Source organism: Erinaceus europaeus, chromosome X (assembly GCF_950295315.1).
Source record: "Erinaceus europaeus chromosome X, mEriEur2.1, whole genome shotgun sequence".
NCBI classification, from domain to species: Eukaryota; Metazoa; Chordata; class Mammalia; order Eulipotyphla; family Erinaceidae; genus Erinaceus; species Erinaceus europaeus.
Genome location: NC_080185.1, coordinates 36330620 through 36348006, shown reverse-complemented (window position 1 = coordinate 36348006; position 17387 = coordinate 36330620). Strand labels below are relative to the sequence as shown.

General features: G+C 41.7%; 1 protein-coding gene across 5 annotated transcripts in view; it reads right to left on the bottom strand.

Annotated features, from left to right (window-relative positions):
• Positions 1-17387, bottom strand: part of TENM1 (teneurin transmembrane protein 1) — a 1227224-nt gene that overhangs the window by 51961 nt on the left and 1157876 nt on the right. For all 5 annotated transcript variants that reach the window (XM_060183574.1, XM_060183578.1, XM_007524285.2 and 2 more), the window contains 2 exons: positions 5232-5598; positions 3005-3515 (listed from right to left, as the gene is read on the bottom strand). In XM_060183574.1, coding sequence (XP_060039557.1) covers positions 3005-3515; positions 5232-5598 — 878 coding nt within the window. The remainder of the gene's footprint in view (positions 1-3004; positions 3516-5231; positions 5599-17387) is intronic.

Genomic DNA, 17387 nt, shown 5'->3' with positions numbered 1-17387 from the left:
CCAGTGGAATAGAATTGAGAGCCTAGAAATCAGCCCCAACCCATGGTCAACTAAGTTTTGACAAGGGAAGCCCAAAACATCAAGTGGAAAAAGGATAACCTATTCAACAAACGATGCTGGGTTTTGAAACATGAAGAAGAAAGAAACTGGACCACCACATTTAGTCAAATAGAAAAGTTAACTCCAAGGCCAGGCAGTGGCACACCTGGTTAAGCACACACATTACAGTGCACAAAGACCCAGGTTCAAAGCCCTGGTCTCCATGGGCATGGGGAAAGATTCATGAGTGGTGAATCAGGCTACAGGTGCCTCTCTGTCTCTCTTCCTCTCTATCTCCCCCTCCATTCTCAAATTCTCTCTGTCTCCATCCAGTAATAATAAAGAAAATATAATAAAAGAAACATCGAAAAGTTAACTCCAAGTGAATCAAACATTCAATTGCTAAACTAGAATCCATTAAATACTTAGAGGAAAACAGGCAGAACTATATTACAGATAAGTTTTTGCAACATCTTTACCAATTCAACTCCAATTGCAAGGAAAGCAAAAGCAAAAATAGGCCAAAAGCTTCTCTACAGTTAAGAAAATCACCATCATATCAAAGAGGACCACCCCCCACACAATGGAGTGTAAGAAAATATGTGCCTTTACATCTTGCTACCTCCCGGACATCAAGTTGCAGATGGTACCATAATTTCATCCTGACTTCTCTGGGCAGACGACCTTACCAGTGTATCTTGGAACCTCACCTCTCCAGAGCTCTGGCCCACTAGGGAAAGATAGAAACAGGATGGGGGAATGGATCAACCTGCCAGTGCCCACATCCAGTGGAGAAGCAATTACAAAGCCAGAAGTCCTACCTTTTGCTCCCACAAAACAACCTTGATCCATACTCCCAGCAGGATAGAAGTGATAGGAAGAAGAAGATAAGAGGGCTCTGAGCTTTAGCTCCATCAGCACCCAGAGAGAGGAGAAAAGGGAGAGGGACATATGGAGGTAGTAATGGTTTCGTGACTAGGTTGGGGAGGAAGAAATTATTTGGATCTGGAAGAAAAAGGGGGCAATTATGTATAAATGTAGACAGATAGTTGTAGAGATGATGGTTGGCCCAGGTCTACAACCTTAGGGGAACTGTGGTGGCTTGCAGTGGGGAAACTAAAGATTCAGAACTCTGGTGGTGGGAATGGTGTGGAATTATACTCTGGTTGACATGTAATTTTTGTAAATAAATATTAAATCATTAATAAAATAAAAAAACATAAAAAAGAAAATATATGCCATATATTGGAAAGAAAACTGATAATCAAAATATAAGAGGCACTCACCAAACTGAATAATAAAAAGGCAAACAACCCTACTGAAAAACTGGGAAAAAATAAGGGCAGAATCTTCTCCAAAGAAATGATCCAAAGGGTCTGTAGACATGAATAAATGCTCAAAGTCACTGATGATTGGAGAAATGCAAATAAAAACAATAATGAGATACTACCTTACACCTGTAATAATTTCAAACATTAGAAAAGACAGAAACAACTGTTGGAGAGGTTGTGGAGGTAAGGGACTCTCTTACATAGTTGGTGGGCTGTAAATTGGTTCACCCCTATGGAAAACAGTCTAGAGATTAATTAGAACTCTAGAAATGGACCTACCTTATGACTCAACAATCCCTCTCTTAGGGATTTATGCAGGGAAAACAAAAACACCTATTTTAAAAGACCTGTGTATACCAATGTTCACAGCAGCACAATTTGTAATAGCCCAAACTTGGAAGCAACCCAGATATCCAACGACAGATGAATGACTAAGAAAGCTGTGGTTTATACATACACAATGGAGACTAAATAGCTGTTAAAATGGTGAGATCATCTCCTTTGCAATCTTGTGGTGAGAACTTGAGGGCATCATATTGGGTGAGACAAACCAGAAAGAGAAAGATCTTATGATCTCACTTATAGGTGGAACTTAAGAATAAAGAGCAGTAGGGAGGACGTAAGGTAAATCTTGAATTGGGTGTGGCGTATTATGCCAAAGCAAAGGACTCTGGGAAAGGAGAGAAAGAGACAGGATGAAGGGACATTAGGGTCCTGCTGTGTCTCCTAGACATCAATGATAGGAGATGAGAGGTTGTGCCATATTGATAAAGACTACACTGTAAATCATTAACCACCTAATAAAACTGAAACACACACACACACACACACTCCAACAATTCCCTTTGTGGGAGTATGCTTGCCATTACTTGGTAGACTAGATCTCTATAGGGGTTTACTTGCAGACAAAGTTGTCTATACATTAGGAGGCAAAGACAATGGTCTCTATTTTCTTGTCCTGACATCTTCTGATATTTTGTTATCAGACACACCTTGTGCTAATTCCAGTCTGTAGGTTCCTACATGCACTGGATTCTTTGATTAGTTCAGGGACAGTGGGGGATGTCCCCGTCTCTGCAGTAGTGTGTGGCTCACCGTTTCCTAGAAACAGCCAATGCAGTGTACTCTCCCTATGCACTGTTTGCCTCCCTCGTTTCACACTTGTTTTCCAAGATCCACTCAACTTCTCCTTTACCTCCCATAGTCTTTTATACAGAGTTGAGTTGAACTGGGCTGGACACATATTTATTAATTCATTCATTAACCTCCACAAGGATCAGTCTATGCTTCTAAACTATACTGTTTAGTTTCATTACTTAAATGAAGTTTTACTTTGCTTTCCCAATTATGCCATAAATTTGTTGAGTCCCTGGTTTTCTTTCTTACTCCTGTCTCCTACAGTGATTCTTCTTTCAGTCTGTTTTTATTATTATGCACCAGACAGCTGTTCTGGGGAAAGGGGTCTAACCCCTAGGTGTTGGGTGAAATTTTCTCCATGACTTTTTAAAAAATTTTTATTGTGGCTGTTAGGAAAAAGCAGTTTGCAACACTCTGCAGCAAAGTCGTTTTCCCAAGTATAATACAGTTTCAAATAAAAAATGTGGCAAAACCCATGATGAAAATTAGAAACTTACTCATAAACAGTTGTCCATCCATTTTCATTACTTTTGGTAGACAGCAGTCCTGTGTTTCCTGGGTAGGTCATCAAGGCCAAATTATAGCCTTGAGCTGATACTCTTTTCAGGACTCCGTTGCTACTTATGGTCAGCCAGTACACCTGCCCACCAGGCACCACAAGCCAAAGGGGCATACCTCCTGCATCACGGCGGATGTGCACAGAATTGCCATTGCTGCTGGTAATTGCCCCCAAGTCCCCTTCAGCATTGTAGGTGAAATTATACACATAGTCCCTTGTTATCAAGTTCAGGGTGTGCAGGTGTGTTCCATTGACTGTGAACTGGTAGAGTTCCTGATCAGCAGGTGAGGCAATTTCATAAAGGTTCATGTCATTCAGGTGTGCTTGGTTCTTGCTAATAGTACGAATTCGAACATTCCCAAGGTCTGCCACATAGAGGGTACCATCAGGAGACACTGCTAAGGAGGAAGGTGCTTTCATCTTTGCATCTTTGGCATAGCCACCATCACCTGTGGGAGAAAGGCATTTTAATAATTGTTCTCAAAGCATTTAGATGAACATACCATGTACTATGCAATAACAACTATGATGCTTCTTGCCTTTGTGTATTGATTTCACTCATATGTCGCTTGTGGTGAATGCAAACAAATGAGTGAAACAAATAAAACAAGACAAACTTTTAAACTATTAGATGAAACTAGGAATTATCAGAATGTAAGGGAAGGGTGGAAAAAATCAGGGCAGAGAGACAACTACATGGGAAAGGACAGTGCTGGCCTTTTACTGGTGTACTTAATGTACTATAGCCACATCTGGATTTTTTGTGATGCACACCAGAAACTTAGATAATTTTATAATACAATGTTACTTCAATACATCACAAAAAGAATCATTACACGGGGAACAGTCAGTGAACCAACATTCTCCATATACTCCCCTCACCCTATGACAGTTCTGAAGCTCATTATTTAAATTCTTGACTCAGTACTACTGGAGATGAGCAGCAAGATGAAATCATCTCAGTTAACTTCAATTTTGTGAAATCCTCAGTCCTGCTGTTTAGTCTCTATTGTATTGCATGATACAGAATAGTAAATAATGAGAGTCACAAAGTTTGACTGGTAATCCACAAGTCTTAAGTTTGTTGATGCTTATAGTATCTATTTCAAGACTTTCCCACCCTACTGTGGCAAGAACACTTTTCTTCATTTAATCTCTATTGTTTCACTGTCAAAGTAAGTCTGTAAATACAACAATGATTCAGAACATCAAATATGATAACTGGAATAAACATTATCTTTGCCTTGAATGAAAGATATAATTTAGTAAAAATAAATATAAAACAAACTGTCCAGGAAAACACTGGAACGAATTATTGACCTAAAGTCATATGTGCCAAGTTGCCTGCTCTTAATTCTTGTGGTCCAAGGAGAGGCAAAAGCTGAGCAAAGCATGTGGGCCTCGAGGAGCAATTTAAAAGGGTGGTATATAGTTTGGAGGGATTTCCACATGCAGCAACAAATTAATCTACTGACATTTAGAGGGTTTTTTGCTATCTGGAATATCCATTCAATATTTTGAGGGAAAAACACTTTTTTTTTTTTCCAATTTCAATTGAAAGTAAAGGGCACTACTGGTTATAGAGAAAGTTTTGTATTAAGTCCCCACCACAGCAATGTAAATCGCCTAGCAATGTCCTGAGAACCCTCCATTGTGGGAATTAATTTTCTCCATGCATCTTCAAAGTAGTCTGTTCTCAGTTATTTTGAGTTTTAAATAGTTCATGTTATTAATCTGGAAAGCAGATTAAAGGGAGGGAATTTTTTCCCTGGTTAAACAAGTACAGGTGGGCTTTATCTTCTTTTCCTTTCTCCAAAGTACAAATAACATCATGATCTGATATATGTATCATGGTCTTGGAGTAACACAATTTTTATACACTAGTTTATCATCAAAACTGTAAGGTGAATACATGTAGAGACAAGAGATCTATTTAACAAACGGAATAATTGACTCACAAAAAGATTCTGTAGATACTTAGTGAGTCGACTGCAGAATAACAACCTGATACTAGACTACCTGACTTTCAGCCCTTTCTTTTCTCCAGGAGACCATACTGATGTTCACAAGTAACACTTTTGTTTTCCTTTTGACATTTCCGCTGCACATTTTTTTTCTATTGAGAACAGAGAGGGGGAGCTGGTGAATTGCTGAAAAGGTCATACCTGAGAAACAGTCACAGTTGGGATCAATTTTGCAGTCACAGTCAGTGGGAGCACCAGCCATGATGGAGATTTCCCCATTGGTGGTAACTTGCTGAATGCGGTTTACTTTCCTCTCGTCTGTTTCAGCTATGAAGAGCAGCCCGCTGTGGGAGACACTGATGGCCCTAGCAGACTCCAGAGTGGAGTGAATTGCCACCTTGCTGACCAAGAAGTGATCGATGCCTGGCACCTGGCAGTGAATGGGACGCCCTGCAATGATCCGCACACGCCGGTTCTCAGAAATTTGCAGCACAATGTTGTTATCCAAGACATACAATGAATTGTCCATGGGGTTGACTGCAAGGTCCGTTGGCCACTCTAATCGCACCTGCACAAAGAACAGAACACACATCATTAAGTTACAGTATTTTTCCAGGGACAGTATTACTTTGAGAAGAAAACTGGCTTTTTGGTTTCTCATATTTCATGAATTTTAGCAACATTGGTGTTGTCTGGCAAAGTTGAGGTGGCAATAACTGATGAAATGGTGTGCTCAACATACTTACCATTTATGTCATTTGCAGTGTAATGCTCATCCTTCTCCCCCCACCCTCCAGTACTGCTCAGTTATGATGGTGCTATGGATTGAACTTGGGTGCCTCAGACCTGAAAATATTTTTCTATAACAATCATGCTGTTCCCCATACTCCTTTTTCAATAATTCCAGAAAAATGATCTGGAGCAGAGTTTCTCAGAGTGTGCTTTCTGGACCAGCAGCAACATCATCCTTAGGGGACTTGTTAGGGTTGAAAATTATCAGGATCCAACTTAGACTTAGTGAACCTGAAATTAGGGTATAAACTAGTCATCTGTGTTTTGACAAGCCTTCCAGGTGATTCTGACTCATGTTCAAGTTTGAGGACCACTGCTTCAGGCTTTCCTTTTGCAATGGTATGCAAATCTCATTGCCCTTAGACAATGCATTTGCATGGAAGAGAAAATTCTTAGAGACTTCTGGAAAACCAGATTTTATTCACACTTTAGGATGAGGTCTTCTGTTAGTATAGACTTGGCACCCATTTTAGGTGATGCTGAGGTATAGTACATCAGCAGGTGACTTGGAATCCTAATGTAGTGCTCACCTAGCTTGATCTGCTTCACTTGACAGTCCTCTTTCTTCAACAAAGAAAGAGTTCTGTTCATTTTAACACTGAACATTTGCTGAGTACCTTCTTTGAGGCAAGCCTTGTGATGGGCTTTGATAATTCAAAGGAATATGATGCTACGGCTTCTACTTTCGAATGACTCATGGTCTGATGAAGTTCTTGGAAGAATCAACAGACAATTACTCTCTATGTTATGAGAAGGAGACAATAGATGGGGGTGTCTAAGGGTTGCTGAAATACCCATTAAGGTAGATGGGAGCCAGAATTTTCCGAGAAAAGATGCTACCGAGGTAGGGTCTGAAGTGATCAGTAGAAGAGAAGAATAATCCAATAACATGAGTGTTAATAATCTCAGAGATTAGAGATATTATGGCCTATCTAGGTTACTATAAATAATCCAGCTATATCAAAAAGACTGAAGCTATGGGAGTGGGAAGCAAAAAGAATCAAGAGATAGGTGATGGTCAGGTATTATGAACTGAATTATATACCCTTAAATTCATATATTACAGGTCCAACTCCCAGTTGACTATATTTGACAATATGGTCTTTGACAAAGTAATTAAGATTGACTGACTTCATAAGGGAGAGACTCTAATTTAAAGGAACTACTGGCTATCTACAAAACAGACACACACCCCAAATCTTCATCAGCCTTTAGTTTCATGATTAGTAACAATTTGTTTGACTTTATATGTTAACTCTTCTTTTGGCCACCAGGTTCCAGATGTTACCATGATGCCAACAGACTTCCCTGGGCAGACAACCCCACTCAACCAATGTATCCTGGAGCTCTGCTTCCCTAGAGCCCCACCCCACTAGGGAAAGAGAGACAGGCTGGGAGATGGATCAACCTATCAACACCCATGTTCAGCAGGGAAGCAATTACAGAAGCCAGACCTTCCACCTTCTGCACTCCATAATGACCCTGGGTTTATACTCCCAGAGGGATAAAGAATAGGAAAGCTATCAGAGGAGGGGATGGGATACAGAGTTCTGGTGGTGGGAATTATGTGGAGTTGTACCCCTCTTACCCTATGGATTTTGTCAGGGTTTCCTTTTTATAATTTTTTTTTTTAAAAAAACTTCTGTTTTATTAAGGAAAATAAGACTCATCAGGACTGTAATATACATAAAGAAAATGGTCCTGCATAGTCTGGGAGGTGGTAAAATGACTAGAGATTTTGAATGGTGTTGTATGTTTTACATTGGGTTGTTCTAGTTCTCCCCCGCAAAGAAAATTGGATCAGTCCAGTTAGTTTCACGGGCCCGCTTGGCCCCACCCCTAGGAACCCTGAGAGAAGTGCCAGAGTTCCAGAGTTCCAGAGTTGGAGAGTGGCAGAGTTAGAGAGTGCTTGCGCCGCCGCAAAGAGACAGCAGAGTTCTGTTTGGTGATTAGTTTGTCTTAGTTTATGAATTGTTGTTCCTGAATAAAGAAATACAGCTTCCCTGCCCAGCCGTATGTCTCTGGTCGTCTCTGTTACCCGCCCGTGAAGCTAGCCCGGCCAGCTAGAGCCGCCGAATTTAAACAACAAATGGCGCCCACGTGGACCTGACCTGCGCATCTCTCAGATAAGTAAAGACAATTTGGCTACCTATGCACTACGGCCTTCTCTTCTGCTTGTGAAGAGATCTCCAAAGGCCTCTGCTCTTTCTTCACGAGACTGTTTTGCTGTTTCTGGAACATTTATCTCTGGACCACTCTGTGGTTTCCACTCACTTGGGTGAACTCAAAACAGCCAGAGGAGTCAGGAAGAGCCAGCGGGCGGGAGGCGAGGCGCAGAGCTGTTGTTTCCATCTGGTTAAACAGCCAGCCAGCCAGCTGCGCCCAGACAACCCTGAGCACCGCGCCTGCAGCCCCGCAGCCCCGCAGCCCACAGGAGGCTGACGCCAGCACACAGGAGCCCGATGCCAGCACGCAGGAGCCTGATGCCACCATGCAGGAGCCCGATGCCACCACACAGGAGCCCGATGCCAGCACGCAGGAGCCCGATGCCACCACACAGGAGCCCAATGCCAGCACGCAGACCAGCCCACAGGAGCTGGCTCTCCGCCGCGTGGCGCAGGGCACTGGACGCGTGATCCCTCCACACTGCTCGGCCACTGCGAACAGGGCAGCAGACATGGCAGGGCCACGGGGCAGGGCCGCGGCAGCCTATCATGGCCACCACCCCTGGGCACCTAGGCCCACGCCTTCTGCAGGGGTGGCCCACCCGCCCTCTTGCTATAAATTCTGGAACGATCCTGGACCTCCCGGACCCCCGGGCTCCCTGCTGAAACTGGGCACACGAGATCTCCAGCTGCCGGTCCGGTCTGAAGGCAGACAAGCTGGAGTACGCAGAGATTTGTGCAGAGATTGCAACCTGCAATTCCTAGACGTGAAGCTTCCCAAGAGACCACCACTGGACAATGCACCCCCCCAACAACTAAGACAGTGCAGATTTAAATTCGTGTTTAAAATGACATGTCTTTGTAACAAAGGTTTCTCTCCTTGCGTATTAATGACCATGTTTATGTGTATGTTTAAAGTTTGGTAAACAGTAACTTTAAGGCTAAATTCTTACTAGTCAAAGTTAAATGAAAATGGTTTTCAACGTAATTCTCATAAAGATAAAATTAACTTACATTTAAAGTCTGAGGTAAAAATTAGTTAACAATCAATATATTTTAACTAAGTTGGTCTAAACAAAAGGTTAAATAGACTTGTTGATATGTAAAACTCTCCATTACCTTCTCTATTAGAAATGGTAGATCGCACAATGGCTATGCTAATTATTCTCATGCCTGATTTTTCCTTTCCTGCGCACAACTAGGGTGTGTCTCCATGTTGAATGGGTGTAACAAAACGTTAAAAAGACGTTGTTGATATGTAAAAGTCTCAAATTCCTTCTCTATTATAAATGTTAGATTATGCTTTGGTTATACTAATAACAAGCTTTGTTTCATAGTAAGTAAATTGCAGCCAGCTGCCTTTGGGACTCTAGGCCGTTCCCCACCCCCATGCAAATGTCCGTCGAGACAAGTACGCCCCCCAGAGGCAAGAAATGTTTTTTTTAAGCTGATCAAGTTTTGCCCACAGAGGCAAGATATGGCCCCCTCAGGCCTTCCCTTGGCAGCACACCGGTTCTTGTTACTTGCTTACATGTTTCTCCATGTTTGTGCCAGTTCCTTTTTTTTAAAAAATGCCTGTATGATAGAGGTTTCTGTTCACCCCACACCCTTGATACTGTAGTCATTTAGTTAAAAAGAAAAGGGGGAATTGTTGTATGCTTTACATTGGGTTGTTCTAGTTCTCCCCCGCCAAGAAAATTGGATCAGTCCAGTTAGTTTCGTGGGCCCGCTTGGCCCCACCCCTAGGAACCCTGAGAGAAGGGCCAGAGTTCCAGAGTTCCAGAGTTGGAGAGTGGCAGAGTTAGAGACAGTGCTTGCGCCGCCACAAAGAGACAGCAGAGTTCTGTTTGGTGATCAGTTTGTCTTAGTTTATGAATCGTTGTTCCTGAATAAAGAAATACAGCTTCCCTGCCCAGCCGTTGTCTCCGCGTCTCTGTTACCCGCCTGTGAAGCTAGCCCGGCCAGCTAGAGCCGCCGAATTTAAACAACAGAATGGCAGACATGATGTCCTACATTCAATCTCCAGCATTGCATGGGCCAGAGTGATGCTTTGGTGTGTCCTCTCTCTCTCTCTCTCTCTCTCTCTCTCTCTCCCCATGGGAAAACAGTAAGAAATTGGTCATCTGCAAGTCAGAGAGATTTCAGGAAAAGCCAAACCTGCTGATACCTTGATATGAAAATTCTAGGCTCCAGAACTATAAGAAATGCATTTCTTTTGCTGAATTCATATGGTCTTTGACATTTTGTTATGACAATATTATAAGACTAATATCCCTAATGGATGGATACATGCTCTGTTGTATTCTAACAGCTGTGCGAAACACCTGTGGCAAGTTAAGAAGTGGAATGATATATAGTCATGTTTGGGTTCTAGAGAGATCATACTGGTTGCTGTTGACAACTTATTGGGTGAAGAGTTGCTTTGGGAAGCAAGTTAATAGTCAAGAGGTTCGTGATGTGTCCACATGAGGGATGTTGGTGGCCTGAGCTAGGATGGAAATAGTGGGAATGACGAAAGTTGAGAGATGTTGAAAAGTCAGAAGCAAAATGGCCAGTGTGTGTGTGTGTGTGTGTGTGTGTGTGTATGCGTTGCCTTGTGGCAAGTGCTATGTTATCCACTAGGAATACACAGGTAAGTCTAGTCAAACATGGTTCTTTCTGGGTGCAAGAGTTGGCCCAATGCCTTCCCTAACATTCCCTTCATAGGTACTATTTATCAGTGGGTACTTCTCAGAGAACTATGTTGCATCTCTATTCCATCACTCATTATATACCTTATTTCTTTTTCTCTTGGGTTAGAGAAGGGCAAAAACTTCAGCCCCATTCTAATGAAAATATTGTTAGTAATATATCAATAGCTACTCTTTCCCCTGAACGTAAAACAAGGAGAGGTTTGTTTTCCTTATTGAATGTGTATGACTGAAAACATGCTATGGACTGTCATTGCATTCTGAGGTCCACTGTTATCCTGGATTAAAGAGGCCTTACACTCAGTGAATAAGTGGGCATTCTGCCTTTTCATGGAGGACAATTGGTGACACTGTAAAGAAGACAAAGGTTGTCTCTAACTTCCCCTCTTGCACCCCTTGGGGGGCTTTTAGCTTCTTTTTTCTGTCTCTCCTAGACACCCAGCAACCTCATTCTGTCTCCATGTCTCTGAGTGCTCTCTACCTCTATCTCCACATAGGTCAGTACCATATGCCTCTGAGCAGTTAAAATTTGGCTGCTAATGGAGTATAAAGTTGAGCTTGTGTTATGCATGTTCTACAGAGCTTTTTAGACCGGGGCCATTGGCTAAACATTAAACACCAGCTTTAACAGCTCCCAGAGCAGTTTGTTGTGATGCGTTCCTCAGGATATCTGTCTGAGGCCAGTGCATGCCAGTGCCCTGCCACCAACAGGGAGAGTGAGTGCCTGCTGCTGCTGCTGCTGAGGGCACCAACTCCCACCCCCGACATGTGCCCCCACTTTGGAGCTCTCTTATACAACCATGGACCTTGCCTGTACAGAAGCTGTGTACATTGGTCTCACAGAGTGTGGTCCCCCAGGAAATAAGCTGAGGTTGGCTGAGGAAGAGGAAAGGCATTTATTTCAACACAATACTCCCATTTTGATCAAGTCTGAAGCCAGTGACCCAGAACAAACAAAGCTGGCAGAAATGACGTTCTAATTATTGCCACTCTGAGAGCTGAGGCCAATGCACAGGCCGGGGATGGCCCACACCTGGCAGGAGTCACAGAAGGACATGTTTTGGATTCTGGTCTCTGCTGTCAAGGCTGTTTCTGAGATAGACATTCACAGTTAGAAAATAAGCTGTTAAATTCTCCAAGACTCTTGACCTGATTTCAGTCAATACTATTGGTGTCCTGTTTATTAGATTTAATATTGTCTCAAAAATACACTAGCTATTGTGTCTGTTTGTTTCCTTTGCCATCAAATAAGACACCCTCTGGCCGTTTCCTGTGACTAACATGGCCTTTGTGCTTCAGAGACACCTTCTCTACCAGCTACCCAGAATCTCTTTAATTCCCATTTGATTTAGCTGGGCAGCTTGTATATGAAACCTGCTCAGATGAAAGCTGCATGGCTACTTAGTAGTCTAGGGTCTGCCTTTTTAAGAAACTGGGCTTTCTCACCCTTCTTATGTTGTCAGTTTCTTTTATATCCTCCTCATGTTAAATACTTCCATTCAGAGGTAATTTTTCAAGGAACTAGTGCCTTATGTTCACACAGTAGAAATACTTGCTTCTTAGCAAGTTATTTCCATAACAGAACCTGCCATGTGGACTGGACTTGGAGCTCATTCAGGGGGTCAGGGATAACATCAATTAGTTGCATAGAGATCCCACAATTACATGTTTGTGAGATGGGGTGAAGCATAACCCCTGAGCTGTCAGCATTTGTCTAACTGGTTTTGGGGGGCGGAGGATAAAAATTGCTTTGTGGGGGTGTGAGTCAGATTTGAAAGAGATGAAGGAGCTGCAGTAATGCTCTGGAATTTCCTCTGCCTAGTGATCCAGCATACAGGCAAATCATTTGGCCTAATTTGTGGTAGTTGCGCCACCTTGTAAAAATACATTAATTTCTTAGAAATGTCAAAATGTATTTGAGCTAAACTAGCATTAAAGGTCACTGGTGTATCTGGCAGCTGGTGGAAAGTACTCATCGCCCAAGAACTTTCCCTGTACAACAAGCCTGAGCAGAGAGGAGCCCTTGGCATGTATGTCAAGGCTTGATAGCAATATGTCTTCCTCTGCTGATAGAAAATTTCCTTCAAGGGCCTTGATGCTCAGGTCAGTCAGTCCCATGGCTTATTTAAAGATGTCAAGTCCTCTATGGCAGCTGAATCCAAAAGGGGAAAATCCATGTGTCAAAGCAAAATGAGCCCTTGACTGTATTAAAGTAGAAAACTCCTATAACTACTTAGCTTAATCTCATACTGTAGACACAAGCCATAATTTGTGGACTTGGGCTTTAACAGTTTGAAGGCTGCATTTTTCCTTTTTTAGTGTGTGACCCTAGGCAATTGGGGAACTTTCTTTGTGTCTCTGGCTTTCTCATTTGTAACAAGGGAGAGAGTCTAATGATGGTTTATCTACCTTTCAGCTATTGTACAGGTTAAATGAGGCAGCAATACGGTGCTTTTCCTCATTCTTGGACAACATAAAGGATTGGGTAAATGATATAAACATTAATAATGATTGAAGTGTCAAATATTTAGAGTGAGAAAAAATCTAGTTTGATTACCAATGTAGTTCCCTCTTTCAACTGTTTTCCAGATTTCAGTGTCCACATAATATCTTCATAAAGTTTGCCTTTTATATATACCACTTGAACCTAATATTTGCCTCTAATTGATGTACCTTTAAATTAGATGCAGGTAGGGAGTCGGGCGGTAGTGCAGCGGGTTAAGCGCACATGGCGCAAAACGCAAAGGCCGGCGTAAGGAACCCGGTTCGAGCCCCCGGCTCCCCACCTGCAGGGGAGTTGCTTCACAGGCGGTGAAGCAGGTCTGCAGGTCTCTGTCTTTCTTTCTTTCCCCCTCTCTGTCTTCCCTTCCTCTCTCCATTTCTCTGTCCTATCCAACAACAATGATGACATCAATAACCATAACAATGTTAAACAACAAGGGCAACAAAAGGGAAAATAAATAAATATAAAAAATTTTTTAAAAAATTAGATGCAGGTGCTATCTCTTCCACTGTACTGGTCCTGGTCAATAATGTCTATAAAATTAGAGGTCCACTCATTTTAACCTTTAATAAAAGTAGCTACTGTTTATTGAGTATTTACTACATGTCAGGCTTTTTACATGGACTTACTTTATATGCTCAGATCAATCACTGGACAAAGTATCAATATGCCCATTTTAAGATATGTACTTTTAGAGCCTATGCCAAAAATAAGAAGATAGTGGACTTGTTTTTTCATAGTCTCCTCACAATGTCTGGTCTCCATTTTTTCCCCACATGAATCAACTTCAAGGCTATTTTTGGCTGAGAAAATCAAGCTTATTTGGATACAAGTCATTTTCTTTTTACTTTTATCATGTGTTATTTTTCAGCTCAATGCTTTGTGGGTACCTATCCAGTGTTAGGCACTATTATAAAGGTAAATCATGTGAAATGAATAAGCCAGAAGGAGAAGAATGAACACCAGATGATCTTATTCATAGGTAGAACTTAAAAATTAAAGGAAGATAAAGAACAAAGCAGATAGATAAATGGTTTATGTAGTAACATCCAATAAATCAACAGAGGGAGGTAAGAGAGAGATGACAGAGGGTTGGGGACTTAGTGTCTTACCATGGGAGGAGATGATCATTAGGCAATGAGTTAGGATTGCTGACACCTACCTTGGGGATCCTATTCCCATGTGACAACAACAATCTTATAAATGAACATGTCCTCAATAGTTCATTTTAAAAATAAAAATGTAAATGATGAAAGGTCCTTGATATTAATTAGTTCAAATGGGGAAGGGTCAATACACAAACAGGTGATTTTAATATGGTCAAGTACAATGATTGACGTATGCCCAGGGTAACATGAGGACACTTAGGAGTGAGTCCAGAGCAATACTCCAAGAAGAGAAATGTAAAATTATTTTTTTTGAATTTTCAAAAATATTTATTTATTTATTTATTTATTTATATTGGATAGAGACAGAAACTGAGAGGAGAGAGAGACTTGCAGCACGGTTTCACCATTTGTGAAGCTTCTCCCTCTGCATGTGAGGACTGGGAGCTTGAATTTGTGCCCTCAACCAAGTGCACCACTCCTTCCTTCCTTCCTTCCTTCCTTCCTTCCTTCCTTCCTTCCTTCCCTCCCTCCCTCCCTCCCTCCCTCCCTTCTTTCTTTCTTTCTTCCTTTCTTCCTTCCTCCCTCTCTCCCTCCCCCCCTCTCCCTCTCTCTCTCTCTTTCTTTCTTTCTTTCTTTCTTTCTTTCTTTCTTTCTTTCTTTCGTTCTTTCTTTCTAAAAAGGAAGCATTGACAAAACCATAGGATAAGAGGGATACAACTCCACAAAATTCCCACCACCAGAACTCCGTATTCCATCCCCTCCCCTGATAGCTTTCCTATTCTTTAACCCTCTGGGAGTATGGACCCAAGGTCATTGTGGGATGCAGAAGGTGGAATGTCTGGCTTCTAATTGCTTCCCCGCTGAACATGGGTGTTGACAGGTGGATCCATACTCCCAGCCTGCCCCTCTTTTTCCCTGGTAGGGTGGGGCTCTGGGGAAGTGGAGCTCCAGGACAAATTGGTGGGTTGTCTGTCCAGGGAAGTCTGGTCGGCATCCTGCTAGCATCTGAAGTAAGGTGAGAACTATCTCAGAGAAAAGAATGACGAATCTCACAAAATCATGAAATTATATTGGAGTAGGGCACTAACATATGAGATAACTAGAGCATAAATAAGGGTAAGGAATGCTGGCAAATAAAGTTAAAAGATTTGTCAGAGAATATGCTTAAGCTTCTATACTAAGACACTCTTGTCATTTGTGGACTGATGGATCTTTGTTGTGGGGGATGTACTGTGCATTGTAAGATGTTCAGCAGTGAATATGAGTTTTATTTATTAGATACAAATGTCTCCCTCCTCAAATTGTGGCACCAAAAACTGTCTTCACACACTAATGATTGTTCCCTGTGGAGGCAAAAAAAAAAATCTCTTGTTAAGAACAAGTGGACTAATTCAAATGGGGAGGGCCTTGTATAATAAGGACTTTATATATTTAAACTGTCAGTGTTGAGTAGTCAATGAAGGTCTTGAAAGTTGGGGGCTGCATGGTCACATCAATATTTTAGATAATCTTAGACTGCATTTTGGGAACAGGCTGATGGGAGACCAGACTGATACAGAAGAACCAATCTGAATACTAGCTATTCACCACCATGTATATATAGATACATATATATATATATATGTATATATATGTATATATATACACACACACATTATTATTATATAACCACCTATCTGCAAATATCTGCATGCTGATTTAGACACAGACCCTGCTCTCATGATGCTTAGTGTCTAGAAAACTACTTCTCATACTTGCTTTGATTTATAAAGTCCTTTGAGAATCTGGTGAAAGCTATATATTCTCCCCTTAGGAAAAGACTGTAGTGACAAATATAATAGAAGGACAAGGTCAAGGGAAAGTTCTGGAATTAAGGTTGTCTGGGTTCAAATGTCTGTTATTTACTAGCTCTGTGATCTTGAAGCACATCAGTTAACTTCTCTAGACCTTAATTTACTTGTCTAGACTGGGCATAGTGATGATACCCTCTCAATAATTTATCATAAGAAAACATGAAAAAAATGTACATAAAGCACTTAGTACAGTACCTAGCACACAGAAAGTTCGTTTGAGGTCAGATTTTAAAATTATGAGACATGCCTGTGTACTTTATGTCCTTTTCCTGACTATTGCAGGGTTTTCTTCCTTGGCTATCTCATAAACTTTTAAGTGCTATAAAATTGGCATTTTCCCTTTTGTTGCCCTTGTTGTTTTATTGTTGTTGTAGTTATTATTGTAGTTGTTGTTGATGTTGTTGTTGTTGGATAGGACAGAGAGAAATGAAGAGAGGAGGGGAAGACAAAGACGAGGAGAGAAAGACAGACACCTGCAGACCTACTTTACCGCCTGTAGAGTGACTCCCCTGCAGGTGGGGAACCGGGGGCTTGAACTGGTATCCTCATGCCGGTCCTTGTGCTTTGCGCTACGTGCGCTTAACCTGCTATGCTACCGCCTGACCCCCTCTTTATCCTATTTTTAAAACTTTTAATTTTTTTCCCTTTTGTTGCCCTTGTTTATCATCATTGTTGCTATTGCTGTCGTTGTTATTGGATAGGACAGAGAGAAATGGAGAAAGGAGGGGAAGACAGAGAGGGAGAGAGAAAGATAGACACCAGCAGACCTGCTTCACTGCCTGTGAAGCGACTCCCCTGCAGGTGGGGAGCCAGGGGCTCGAACCAGGATCTTTAAGCCGGTCTATGTTCTTCACGCCACATGCACTTAACCCGCTGTGCCACTGCCCAGTTCCCTCTTCACCCTATTTTAAGTATTATCTCAGGCACTGGGGAGTCAGTTCTAACAAAGAGAAACTGGATCCTGCTCTCATGAAGTTTACAATCTTCTGATGACTCTATTTCCTTTATTGTCCTGTATGTATATAGGGGTTGCTCATGATAGAGTTTAGGAGACTATTTTTGTCTCATTCCATCCATTTTAAGATCTTAACTTTCATAAGAGTCTCAAAAACATTTCATTACTGTTACTATATTTTATGATTGCCATCAAATGCTAATAATTTCTTTCTCCAAAGTTCAGCTATGCTGAAGGCTGCAGTTGTTTCTCAAAAGGTCTGTCTCCCCATCCCAAACATGGCACTTCTA